The following is a 13147-nucleotide window of genomic DNA, read 5'->3' as shown; positions in this document are numbered from 1 at the left end:
CTCTCATACCCTGCTGCTTTTTTTTGGTGAATACTCTTCTGAAATTCATTGACCTACTTTTGTGGGCATTTGTTGGACATTAAAAAATTACCTCATCTTGCCCAATGTCTGATTTACAGGACAAATGTACAATGATATTAACTTATATTTAAAACAATATGTATAATGAATATAAAATATAATAATCATCATAAATAATAATAAATCTAAAAGTTATAATGTAACTACAGGACATGACCATTCATCTTTGTCACTAGTCAATGCATATAAGCATACCATCACAAGGCATTATATCAATCACTATCTCATATCTGATTCATATAATTATCAATTAATAATTATATATTATTTCTTCTACATGGATTTCAACTTTTTACCCTTATGTTTGATATTCTGTTAATGAACCATTGTTCATTATATTGGTATCAGAACGTTAATGAACTATTTGTTCACTGCATTAACATTGAATTGACATCATTAAACAGAAGTTCAGTTGATGTTCGAGTACTCACACAAAACTAATTTGGTGAAATATTTGAGATATTCATTGTCTAAAGCACACTCTGGTTCAAATAACCATCTCACAATTTTCTTTAATGAGTCCGTTCATAATAATATTTATAGGTATTTGGGGTAACATTTTCTTTGTTTTTCTTAATGTAGAGCATATTGTTCTGAATAGCTGGTCTGACAAGTGATTGTGGAATTCTATTCATGGACAGCATACTATTCTATTTATAGACCACCCTGTACAAATTTTTGTCTTTGTTTAATTGGTTCTTTGGATCAGGCATGAAGCCAATGCCCTACACTCTGAACGTGATCGACTTCATTTGGAAGCAACCTATGCTCGTGAAAGATTAAATTCATTTATGAAGGATTCAGAAAACCAGGTAAATAATTCATTACATATCCTGATGCCCCAGTTGGTAATTCGGTTATTACATTGTCCTTGATTTAAATGTAGCTTGTTCATTAGTGAAGCTTGTTTAAATTTTTATATCATTTGATTCTGCTGTGAGAGTGGGTGGCCCTAATGCACACACTCTTTTTTTTTTTCTCAAATATACCAGCGGAATGAGATGAATGCTATTCTAGCAAGGAATGTAGAGTTTTCCCAAATGATAACAGAGTATCAACGGAGATTGCGTGAAAGCTCTCAGAGTACTCAGGCAGCTGAGGAGCGTGCTCGGAGGTTTCAAATGGAGGTATTTACAATGTTGAACAGGGACAATGGTTTATAATGAATTTGGTGAGTAAAGGTTTAATATGATCCTCTTGGACAGGTCTCTGTACTAGAACATGAAAAGGAAATTCTATCGAATGCAGAGAAAAGGGCATCAGAGGAAGTGATTCTATTGTCAGATAGAGTACACCGATTACAGGTACAGCTGTTCTACAGTTTTTTGGAATTGCTTGTTTAGTCTCTTTCTCTTTCAGGGATGTGTTTTTTGCAGATAGTTTGATCTGAGTGAGGAGATGCCATGGGGATTCCTTATTTTGATTGTATTATTTCTTGTATTTTTAAGTCCCTTAGAACTAATTTGGTAATTAGTGTGCATTCATAGAATTTCTTTCACTGTATTGCAGTTGCACTTATCTTATTTTTAATTTGATAATTTTACAGGCTACTGTGGATACAATTCAGAATGTAGATGAAATTCGTGAGGTATTTATCACTCTGTAATTGGAAGGCTATAATCTCAAATATTCTGTTTAGAATGACTGAATCTCTATTTATTTATTTATTTTCACTTTAAATTTATCTTTTTTTTTGTTTTTTGTTTTTTTTGGCTTTCTCCAATTATGATTATTCATAGAATGCATGGGGATTTTCATTGAAAATGCAGAGTTCAAGGCAAGCGGAAAGAAAGAGATTGGAAGATGACCTGAACCGTTTGCAAGTATGTAGTTCCTGGCTTGTCTTTATTTGTTTATTGTTTGAGTTCATTTTGTTTGAATTGTTTTGTATTTTAAGCACTCCCGTCTATTGGATATGAAATTTGGAATTGCTGTCCAAAGCTGCTTGTAATCTGTAACAGTTCTCTTTAGAATCAATTTGAGAGATATTTGATGCTAATGCTATTTTCCTTTGGAAATTATCATACAAATTCATTTTAAATGCTTGATCATATGCTTTTGTTGGAGTAATAGTATTTTTTTTTTTTTTGAGTATAATGCTTCCTATGTGCTTTATCAAGCAGCCACCAGAGCCAATACCATGCAACTAGCTATGCCCGTAGGGATATTGGAACGAACAAGGCCCATTATAGCAGGTTAAACATTCCAGAAGACTTGGAATATGTAGATCTCCATTGAAGATACGCGAATATATATTAAAATGTATGACTGAGAATGATGTTACAAATGAGAGTGAGGGTCTGCTTATATACCCTAGGCAGGTGTCCCTTTATGAACAGTCATGTCCTTTAGGGACATACCTCTTCATTAACTAATTACTAATTAATCATTATTTATGATGTTTTATGATTATTTATATGTACATTATGTAAACTATATTTCTAAGTTACCAGAAAACGGATACGGGAACGGATATACGGGGTTTGAACGGATACGACAAATTTTCAAAAAATCTGGATACGATACGGCAGGAAACGGCACATAATATATATATATATATATATATATATATATATATATCTATATCTATATTAAAAATAAAAAATTCATATTTCAGAATCTAGATTATCTGTATCATCTATGATCTATCATGATTCATGATTCATCATCATCAATTCAAGTTTCAACATATGCCATATTGAAGCAACGTTTTAGTGTTCACTCTCCAAAGAGGCAGAGATTACCTTCTCATATCAAGTCAAGGGTTCCTTTTTTGCTGGCTAAATATATCTTGTTATCTGGGCCGAGTTTACCTCTTATTACTTGCTAGTCGAGTTTGCTGCTTTGTGGGCTGAGTTCTGCCATTTTAAATGGGCTGAGTTTTGTCCTTTTGAGGACCCAGTTCCAGTCTATTTCTGGAGTTCAAGATGCTACTAAAAAGGGGGTTTAGTCCCCTCTTGTTGTGCCATTCAAGCTGCCCAAGACCTTTGTCATTGGTGGCTGAGTATTTGTTTGGAAGAACTGTGGGTAATATTTGATATCAATCTTGCGTTTTTTGAATCTATCTTGTGCTAGACCAAAACAGTTCCAGTAAAAAATTAAAAGCCAAGGGAGGCAGTCTTGCTTGTGTCTGCCTGTATCATGTCAACTATGTTCCAACTTCCAAGATGAAGATAATGTTCCAACTTGCCGAAAATGCTTTTTTTCCACCAAAAATGTTTCACGATTTTTGAAAACCCTTTTAAATTTTCTAAATACTTTTCAAAATTTCCTGAAAACGTTTTCATTTTTTTAAAACTGCAAGTTTTTTCGACAAAAACGCCTAAAAAACGGCTGTGAAAAAAAACTTCCCGTTTCCAGAAAAAAAAACGGCAAAAAAACGTTTTTCCGGCGTTTCATACGTGGATACGGATCCGAAACGGGAAAACGCTGTTTTGGGGTTGGAGGTAGCCGTTTCCGGCAACTTAGCTATATTTTATTCATAACATTGCCTTCCTCATCAGCAAGCTTTGTCCTCAAAAATTGCTGATGAAAATACTTTATCTCTTTTTTCTGTTTCGAATGTCTTCTCCTCTAGGAATTGTCATCTTCGTTGATACTAGTCGATATGATCTTTGGAGTGATAAATAAAATTGTCGAACTGAGAAAGGATTTGACCGTCATATGTCAATCTTTTGAGTAACTTTGCAATTACTTGATCGCTGATATAAATTGTTATTGTCAGACTAGATTGCGCTGAAATCATTATCCTTTGGAACATAAGTCAATTGTTTTTGTTTTGAGTCATACAAATACAAAGATTGGTTGAATTGTCTTCTCTTGTGATTTAGATGTTGATAAGGAATTCTTCTGGTTTGACTTTCCCTTATCATGAGTGGTAGTTTCTTGATTTTCTTCAGTTACTAATGTTGTTGAGTTGGCTATTGAATCATCACTTGGAATTTCCATCTTTTGAATTGCAACCTCTGAGTACATCCTCACTTCAGTCGGATTTGGATTTGTCTGAGCTGTGAGATTAATGGGATTTGTGTTTGTTCCCTTTTCTTCGACTTGGACTATTACGTCTAAAGACTTTGATACTTCTTTTGTGAGTAGTACTACTAACATGTTTTTTAATGATTTCTTATCATCTTTAAATTTCTTAATTTGAGTGAGTAGACTTTGATTATGGTTTCTTAGACGTAAGAGTTCTTTGGTTTTTGATTCATCAACCTTATTTTCAATGTTTTGACTTTTAAGCTTTTCATCTTTTAGATCTCTGATTTGTTATAATAACCTTTGATTTAGGTCTTTTAAGCGCAAATTTTCTTCTTCCTTCTTTGATAGGATCTTTTTTTTTGCACTTGCCCCAATCTAATTCACGACCTCTCAAGCTTTGTGTACATTGACAACCGAGAGAGTAAGGGAAAGCAACATTGTTGTCAATTGTCAACAACTCATTACTAATCCATGGTCAAATTTGTGGGTGCTAAAAGAAAATTCCATTAGATCCTTTCTTAAAATCAAATTCCGGTGCGACTCACTGGGATATTCATCTCCTCTCATAACAATTTACTTAATTAAAGGATTCATATTAAATAGAGAATCATTTTTATATTGAATTTATTAAGTTACTTTTTCTTAATTTAATAAAAAAGAGGTGCCGCATATTTTTATGAAGGTAAAAGAGGTTTAAAGGATTAATACAAGTTAAAAGGTTACCTTTAAAACCCTAAGGTCACTCGGAAAAAGAAAAAGTAAATTGAAGTTCTTTTAAAGGAGAAAAAATTAGGTTTATTACTAAAGTTTTGAAGGTTTATTACTGGAATTTTAAAAAGAAGAAGAGGAAGGAGGGAATTTCCAAGGTTTTGGTTCATATTTTTTGAAGGAGCGTTATTATCAAATGAGTGTTGAAGGGTATTTAACAAAAAAAATTAAAGAAGGTTGCCTACAAAGTTAAAAGTATTGAAGAAAAAGGAAAAATATATGGGTTTCTTTTCAATATGTCATTTTTGTTCAGAAGGATACCTTAATTTTCAAGAGTCATTCAGAAATCAAAATGTCTTTCGAAAGAAATCACATTGAAGATTTTGGTCGATGCGTTTCGATCCAACCAGTGTGGTCCTGAAGATGAACCAGACTGGTTGGTTTGAAACGCGTCGACCAAAATCTTCAATGTGATTTCTTCCGAAAAATATTTTTATATAAAGATATGGATCACAAAAGCTTGAATTTGAGAATCAAAATGTCATTTGCAAAAAATGTTACAAACTTTTACTTTAGTTGAATATCTAAGTGATACAGAAAAATAATCATTAGCGAGAGATATAAAACAATTAATGGCAACATTGGGCACAACATACAAATTTTAATAATGAAATGAAGAAAACATAATCCAAAGTACAAGGTAAATGTCCATCATCACCTCTACAAAATGATGTAATCCACTGTACCGAAAAACGTTGTTGAAAGATCTAAAGAAAGACAAAATAGCCAAACTTTGGCAAAACAAGAAAGCATTACAACAAGAATATGAAGATCTTGTAGATATGCATTACAAAGAAGTAATGGAAAAGGACGAAGAAATTTCTCACCTCAAGGACCATGTTGAAAAATTAATTTCACAAGTCAAGAAAACTAAGGTCATAAAGAAGGAACTCAAGAAGCACTTATTGTCGATTTTGGGTAGCATCGGATGTGCTCTAGCTCCGAGTAGAATTTGGTGAAATTCTACTCGGGTTTTGTTTTCTTAAAATAATTAATATTTTTAATGGAGTTCCTAAGTAACTTAGGAAAATAAAAATATTAATGGGTATTAATGAAAATATGGGTGAGCAGCTTCTAAGAGACGAGGATCAAGTCTAATTTAATCTTAGCCGTTGATTAGAGACTTAATTTTGGCTGTTGATTCATCAACAGGAAAAGTATAAGAGGAGGCTTGAGGGTCAATTGTAGGCACGCACCAAGTTGATTAGTCATTTCGATTTTTCTGGGGCGTGGTTTGCTGAGAAAATCGAACTAGTGATTTGAGTTCCAGTGAGAGGGGCAAAAACAGGGATTTGGTTAAGAGAGGAAGTTCCGAGCCAAAGAGTACGTAACAGAGACACAGCTTGAGCATTAGAGAGACAACGCAGAGGCCTATACAGCCCAGGAGGGGCTCTCGCAGAGCTGACGCAATCCAGAGGGGCTCTTGCAGTGGCAGTGTATAGTATTCGTCAGTAGTCTGAGATTTTGCTAGAGAAGCGAGGTTCTGAGTCGGGAGGGCTGAACAACAGTCTTTATCCAACAAATCGATCTAGCAGAAGGGGTGATGTAGTTCTCTAGAGGTAAGATGTTGGCCCACACAGTGATTGCATAGGAACTTCGTAGTGTTTTCCAAGAGGGTGTTAGATCACTCATTGGATCAGCATCAGTTGTGACTTGGGGAGTGAGGTAAACCCTCAAATGTATTTCTTGTTGCCGTGATTTCTCTGTAAGGTTAGCTTGTGTGAGAGGCAACGTATTGTACTCAGGTTCTGCTTGCTTAATAATACAAACCCTCTATTTGTTGCACCGGTTTTCATGCATTGGGTTTTTCTGCGGACGTGTTGCCCAAAAATAACGGTGTCCCTTGTGTGTTTGTCGCGTCTATTGTTTCAGTTTATGATCTGTATGTCAGTACAAACCCTCTATTTGTTGCACCAGTTTTCGTGCATCGGGTTTTTCTGCGGACGTGTTGCCCAAAAATAACGGTGTCCCTTGTGTGTTTTTCACGTCTATTGTTTCAGTTTATGATCTGTATGTCAGTGTAGTTTGCAATATTGTTTACATGACTATTTATCTAATTAAATAACTTGTTGAATGAAATAACGAGTAGGAGATGTTAAACCAATAATTGCAATAGGATTTTTATTTGTAAAGATTCAAAAATTTTCACATGGTATCAGAGCGATTGCAGATCATAGGACACCGAAGCCATCAACCGAGAAGATCTAGCAAATCTGCTGCAGAGAGGTAGCTGTCCCGAGTGACAACATTGTTTCAGAGCGAGAGGAGTAGCTGAAGGGGTGACATAGTGCAAGAGGAGTGACGCAAAAGCTCATGCAGTGCCTGCGTCAACTTTCTGAGCTAGGAGGAGGTGATGCAGTAGCCGAGAGGAGCCCATGCAGCGACTGCATCAGCTCTTTGGGCCACAACAGAGCTTGAGGGGCTCATATCAGTGAGTTGCCGAGGCAGTAGGAGCAGTGCGGATTAGATCTGTCGTGCTGGTGGGACGCTGTTGCTGTTGTTGCATAACAGTGTTTGAGGAGACGACACTGAGGTAGATGGAGTCACCGCCTTGATAGATTTCTTGCCAAAGAAATCTAGGTCTGGGTTGCTGAGAAGTAGCAAAGGAGGATTGGAGAGGAGTGATTCCACATTGTTTGGTAGAAGGATTTCCATGAAGCAAAGCAGGACTCAGAGGGAGTCTAGAGGGAACTTGTTCCTAAGAGCAAAGAAATCCAGGTCCGAGTTTTGCGGGGAAGCAGCGAAAGAGGGAGAAGAGAACTTGTTCGACACTGATTTGAGCAGAGATGGCATTTAATGGACCGAGGCATCAAGACAGATTGGATGGAGCATCCAACTTTGTCATCTAGAAGGCCAGGATCCTGGCAGTCCTGGACAAAAATTGCATCAAGGATTATGCCTTGAAGACGGTTGCTATTCCGGTCGATGCTGATCCTCTCAAGAAATACAAGGAGGCTCAAGCAAAGGCGAAGTGCATGATCTTGGACGGGGTCAAGGATCATGTGGTCCCACATATTGCTGAAAATGACACAACAAGGGAAATGTGGGAGGCCTTGACCACTTTGTACGAGGGATCTTCCGTTCAACAGAAGATGTTGCTTAAGAATCAACTAAGACAATACCAGATGCAGAAGGGAGAAGAAATCGATCCTTTCTCAAATTACAAGAGATTGGAGACTAAATGAGTTCTGTGGGCTCTACTCCAGATCCTGAGTTCATGGTCAGGATTGCCTAAATGCAGTCACTGAAGACTGGGAGACCTTTGTTCAAAGCATCTTGGGCAGCTTCTCTCCCCAGTTGGGAGTTCTGGAAGGAAGCTTGGAGCAAATTTTGATGTCCAGGTGAGGAATAGTTGTGGTCAATGTGGGGTTCAGCATGTGGTTGTTGATTTGCCAGAATATCTGTCTCTAAGGAGAGGTACTTCTGCCAAGGAAAATCTCGGAAGGGTGAGCCATTTCTGGCACCGTAGTTGTATTTAGAAAACTGCATAATAATAAAACCCTCATATCTGCTGCACTGGTTTTCCCGCATTGGGTTTTTCCAAGAACAATTGTCCAAAAATAACGGTGTCCCTTGTGTTGTCTCAATTTTTTTTAGTTGCTGATCTGTATGTATGTGAAGGCTGCAATTGTGTTTATTTCAATATTTATGGATATAAATAATTTGTTAATGTAAAGAACACGTAGGAGATAATAAATCAGATATTGCAGTAGGGGTTTCTGATGTGTTAGATTCAGGAATTTCCACATGGTATCAAAGCGACTGTAGATCACAGGAGGATTGAAGACACCAACAGAAATCTGAAAATTTGCAGCAGAAACAACTGTCCCAAGGGACAACACTGTTCTAGAGTAGAAGAAGCTAGAGAAGAAGTGACGCAAACCTTGCGTCAGCATTTTGAGCCATGAGGAGGATCAACGCAGAGGTAAAGAGGGGCAGATTAGACCTATGCAGTGCCCAAGTATCTTTCTCAGCCATGAACGATCGATACTGTGGCCAAGAGGAGCAAATTCAGCCTTTGTCGGGATTGCGAAGAGCCTGAAAGGCTCAGTTTCTTCAGTTGTCGGGGCTTGGGAAGCTGTGTGCCGATTGTGATTTGAGGAGCTGGTGGGATGTTGTTTGTGTCGGTATAGAACAATGTCTAAGGAGACGGAACCAAGGTAGAGGAAGTCCCTACCTCAACGAATTTCTAGCCAAGGAATCCAGATCTGAGTTGCAGTTGCAAGGAGGATTGGAGAGGAGCAGCTCGACAGTTGGCCAAAGAATTTCCAGAAGGGAAATCAGGACTTAGAGGGAGATTTCCAAGGGGGAGTTGAGACTCAGAGGGAGTCCAGAAGAGGAGTTGAAATGGAAGTGAACAGACCAAGGGATCGGGACAGGTCGGATGGGGCTTCCAACTTTGTCATCTAGAAGGCCAGGATTTTGGCAGTCCCGGATCAACATCACATTAAGGACTATGCCTTGAAAACCGTTGCTATTCCAGTTGACCCAGTTGAGAATGAGAAGTATGAGGATGAAATGGCAAGGGTGAAGTGCATGATCCTAGATGGGGTCAAAGATCATGTCATACCACATATTGCTGAGAAGAACACAACAAAAGAGATGTGGGACACCATGACCACCTTATACCAGGGCTCTTCCGTGCAGCGGAAGATGCTATTGGAGAATCAATTGAGGTCATATCAGATGCATAAGGGAGAGCAGGTAGATCCATTTCTTCTCAGGTTGCAATAAATGCGGGAACATAGTTGCAGGAAGCGTCCCCCTCGGTTTTGTTAGACTCCGTCTCATGTCAGAGATTGATTCTTCTTCAAAACCCTGTTTTGAAGAAGAAATCATTTAAATGTTGCTTTTTAGATTATGTAATTTGTTCTTCAGCTCTTCAACTGGCAGCGACTTCAAGCTCTTACCTCTGTAAAAGCACAAAGAAAACAAAGCATACATCAGACTCTACTGTTGATGAATTTGGTCGAGTTTTATCTTCATATGGTTTCAATTATCATGGCACAGAGGTTCTCTACAGCGGCACCCTTGAATGCTGCCGATGCATTTTATGAGCTGCAAAATCCTCAAGAACAAAATCAAGCTTATGTGTTTGATGTGGTTCGAGCAAATGTTCCAAAGATGAATTTGGATGAATTATTTGAGCAAAAGGGCGATGTTGCCAAAGTTGTGTTAGAAGAGCTTGAAAAAGCAATGGGGTCATATGGGTATAACATACAATAGATACTTGTGGTTGATATAGTTCCGGATCCTTTAATACAGAAGGCAATAAAACACTCATAGAGTCTAATGCCAATCTGGATGCAGTTGTGGCTCTTGCAAAGCAGCTTCAGGAGGAAACTGGCATTCATACTTTGTGGGGAACTGCACAGTTGTTCATGCATCCTCGTTACATGCATGGAGCTGCTACGAATCCAGATGTACGTGTTTATGCATATGCTGCAGCTCAAGTAAAGAAAGCCATGGAGGTAACACATGAATTAGGAGGAGAAAACTTTGTCTTCTGGGGTGGAAGAGAAGGTTACCAAACTCTCTTGAATACTGATCTAAAGAAGGAGCTTGACCATATGGCCAAATTTCTTCAAGCAGCGGTGAACTGGAAGAAAACCATTGGCTTCAATGGGACCCTTCTAATTGAGCCTAAGCCACAGGAACCTACAAAACACCAGTATGATTGGGATGCTGCAACAACTATGGGCTTCCTACAAAGATATGGGCTTGCAGGAGAATTTAAATTAAATGTTGAGTGCAATCATGCAACCCTCTCTGGGCACAGCTGTCATCACGAGCTGGAAATAGCACGGATTTATGGGATGCTTGGAAACATTGATGCAAACACTGGAGATGCCCAAACAGGCTGGGATACTGATCAATTTCCTACGGATATTGGAGAAGCAACTTTAATCATGTTGACTGTTATAAAGAATGGTGGGCTTGCACCTGGTGGGTTCAACTTTGATGCAAAATTGCGGAGAGAGAGTGTAGATGTGGAAGATCTATTCATTGCTCATATATCGGGCATGGACACTCTTGCACGGGGCTTGAGAAATGCGGCTAAGCTGTTGCAGGATGGAAGAATGTCAGAGCTTGTTGCAAAACGTTATGAAACCTTCAATTCAAAACTAGGAGCTCTGATTGAGGATGGAGAGGTAGGTTTTGAGGAACTTGAAAAGAAAGCTCATGAATGGGGTGAACCTCCACTGTCACAGGAAAGCTTCAGGAATCTGGCTTCAGATTTACCTTTCTCAAAGCATATCCATTCTAAGCTTGTGTGCTACATTTCAAAAGAACTAATGGATGAAGATAAGCCACCTTTGGTTTTACCAAATGGTTATGTCTACAGCACTAAGTGCATACTATAAATCTTCCAGCCTTTCAAGAAATGAGTAGCAGAACTGCATACAGCACATAGCTTCAATGCAAAGAAAGGAGATGATGTTGGTCGTTTCTTGAATCGCATTTTGGGATATGACTTTCTTGCAATAAAGACATTGGCAAACCGCGGCATGATTGTAGGTGTTGGTCGTCGAATAGGTGTTGGGAAAGAATCAGATTTTTTCGAGGTTGCCACAGAAGATGGTAGAACATTGGCAATGAAATTGCACAGATTGGGTCGGACATCGTTTAGAGCTGTTAAATCTAAGCGTGACTATTTGAGACATCGAAACAGCTATAATTGGCTCTACCTATCAAGACTTGCCGCTCTTAAAGAATTTGCCTTTATGAAGGCCCTTGAAAAACACGGTTTTCCAGTTCCTAATGCAGTAGACTGTAATCGACATTGTGTTCTGATGTTTCTTGTTCCAGGGTCCAAGTTAAGCAGCTGCAACATCCAAAACAAACATTTAATATTATAATTGGCCTAATTGTTCGACTGGCAGAACACGGTCTCATCCGCTGTGATTTCAATGAGTTCAATATTATGATTGATGACGAGGAAAATATCATGGTGCTTCTGGATGTTATTGGTGTTAAGGAACAAGATGACATCAGATTATTCTTTATAGCTGCAATTCGGGCAATTTGTATCACCCCAGAAATGGCGCAAGTTCCTCCTGAATTCGTTCACGAAGATCTGACCTTCGACCTGTTACTCTCAGCCCATGCTTTCGGAGAGCTGATGTTTGCACATCTGGATCTTCCAATACACCATCGCTTGTTTCTCCGCTTTCATCATCGTCGGATATTTGACCTTGGGGCAATTCAAATGATGGATCCTCGCACTGGTCGTCCTCATCCTCGGAATCGGAATGAACATCTGCATTGGAAGAGATAAATCGTAAAAGCCTGTGCGCAGGGGATCTAACTACACCAAATGTCGAGTACGCGCTGCAGCAAGGTTAACTATTTCCGCATAAAGACTCTGCTAGCTGGAGTGATAGCAATTGGAATATGGCATTTCCGATTTCGGCCCAGATACTCTGCTTATTTTTCGCCAACAACTGGCAGTAAAATCATAACTGCCCGCCAAGCTAACCGGATACGTGTATAGGATTCTATCTTTGGTGATTTGCGCTGTACAAGCCATGAGATCATCGATAGCCATGATTTTAATGGTCACTTGGCTTGCTTTCGTGCCGAATGGGATCCAAAGGCTCCGTCCGAGTGCCTTGCAGTTATTGGTTGGCATCGCTCTGCATACAAGCAATGGACAACTTGTCACTGAAGTGATGGGTCCAAATATAGCAACCGACCCTTTATTGATGTCTTCAGTTCTGATCCTGTGGAGATCTGCGCTCCAGCATTCATCTTTTTATTAGTCAATCAGAGGATTTTTAGAGGGACATTGTATTATTTTAGAATAGAAAGCTGTTCTCTTTTCTAATTTTATTGTAAATTGTTCAAACAGCGCCCCTGTTTTTGGGGGTCGATCTGTTGTTTTTGTTTTAGGATAGTTTATAAAATTTGATTTGTAAAAAGAGGGAGGAGAGTTTCTAAGTGCTGAGGGCTGGAACAGAGCTTTCAATGTACAGTTTTCTGCAGAGATTTTTAATGAAGATTTTGCAGCTCTAATTTCTGAGATTCATGTGGTTTGTTAATTTAGCATAAGTTTTCCCTTTGTCTCATATGTAAACTGTTATGTTTCATTCACCTCATGATCATATCTAATTGAGCAAATGAAGTGTTTAGGTAGAATTCATAGTATTATATGCTCTGCCTATAAGTTTGTTCAATTCAATGTTTTCTTCTGTTTAAGGAGGATTCAAAGTATTATTTGCCCTCCTTAGCTCCTCACCAGTCTTGCCATCCCATTTAAAATCTAGATTTGATGCTAAATTCCTTGCCTACCTTGCCTTAGTCGTCAGCCTGTGTTGTC

At 38.5% G+C, this 13147-nt stretch overlaps 1 protein-coding gene and 1 pseudogene across 3 annotated transcripts in view; both read left to right on the top strand.

The window, feature by feature from the left end:
* The window catches only part of NUA (nuclear pore anchor), a 340816-nt gene that overhangs the window by 141918 nt on the left and 185751 nt on the right, over nt 1-13147 (top strand). For all 3 annotated transcript variants that reach the window (XM_089371934.1, XM_089371933.1, XM_089371932.1), the window contains exons 21-25: nt 791-893; nt 1074-1208; nt 1287-1385; nt 1628-1669; nt 1851-1904. In XM_089371934.1, the coding sequence (XP_089228060.1) occupies nt 791-893; nt 1074-1208; nt 1287-1385; nt 1628-1669; nt 1851-1904 (433 nt within the window). The remainder of the gene's footprint in view (nt 1-790; nt 894-1073; nt 1209-1286; nt 1386-1627; nt 1670-1850; nt 1905-13147) is intronic.
* Nucleotides 9829-11192, top strand: LOC149234762 (xylose isomerase pseudogene; annotated as a pseudogene).

The sequence above is a fragment of the Pinus tabuliformis genome, chromosome 8, assembly GCF_031772625.1.
Source record: "Pinus tabuliformis cultivar Carrire ecotype Pingquan chromosome 8, CPIR1, whole genome shotgun sequence".
NCBI lineage: Eukaryota > Viridiplantae > Streptophyta > Pinopsida > Pinales > Pinaceae > Pinus > Pinus tabuliformis.
Note: the sequence above shows the minus strand (reverse complement) of the source record. Positions and strands in the feature narration are given on the sequence as shown.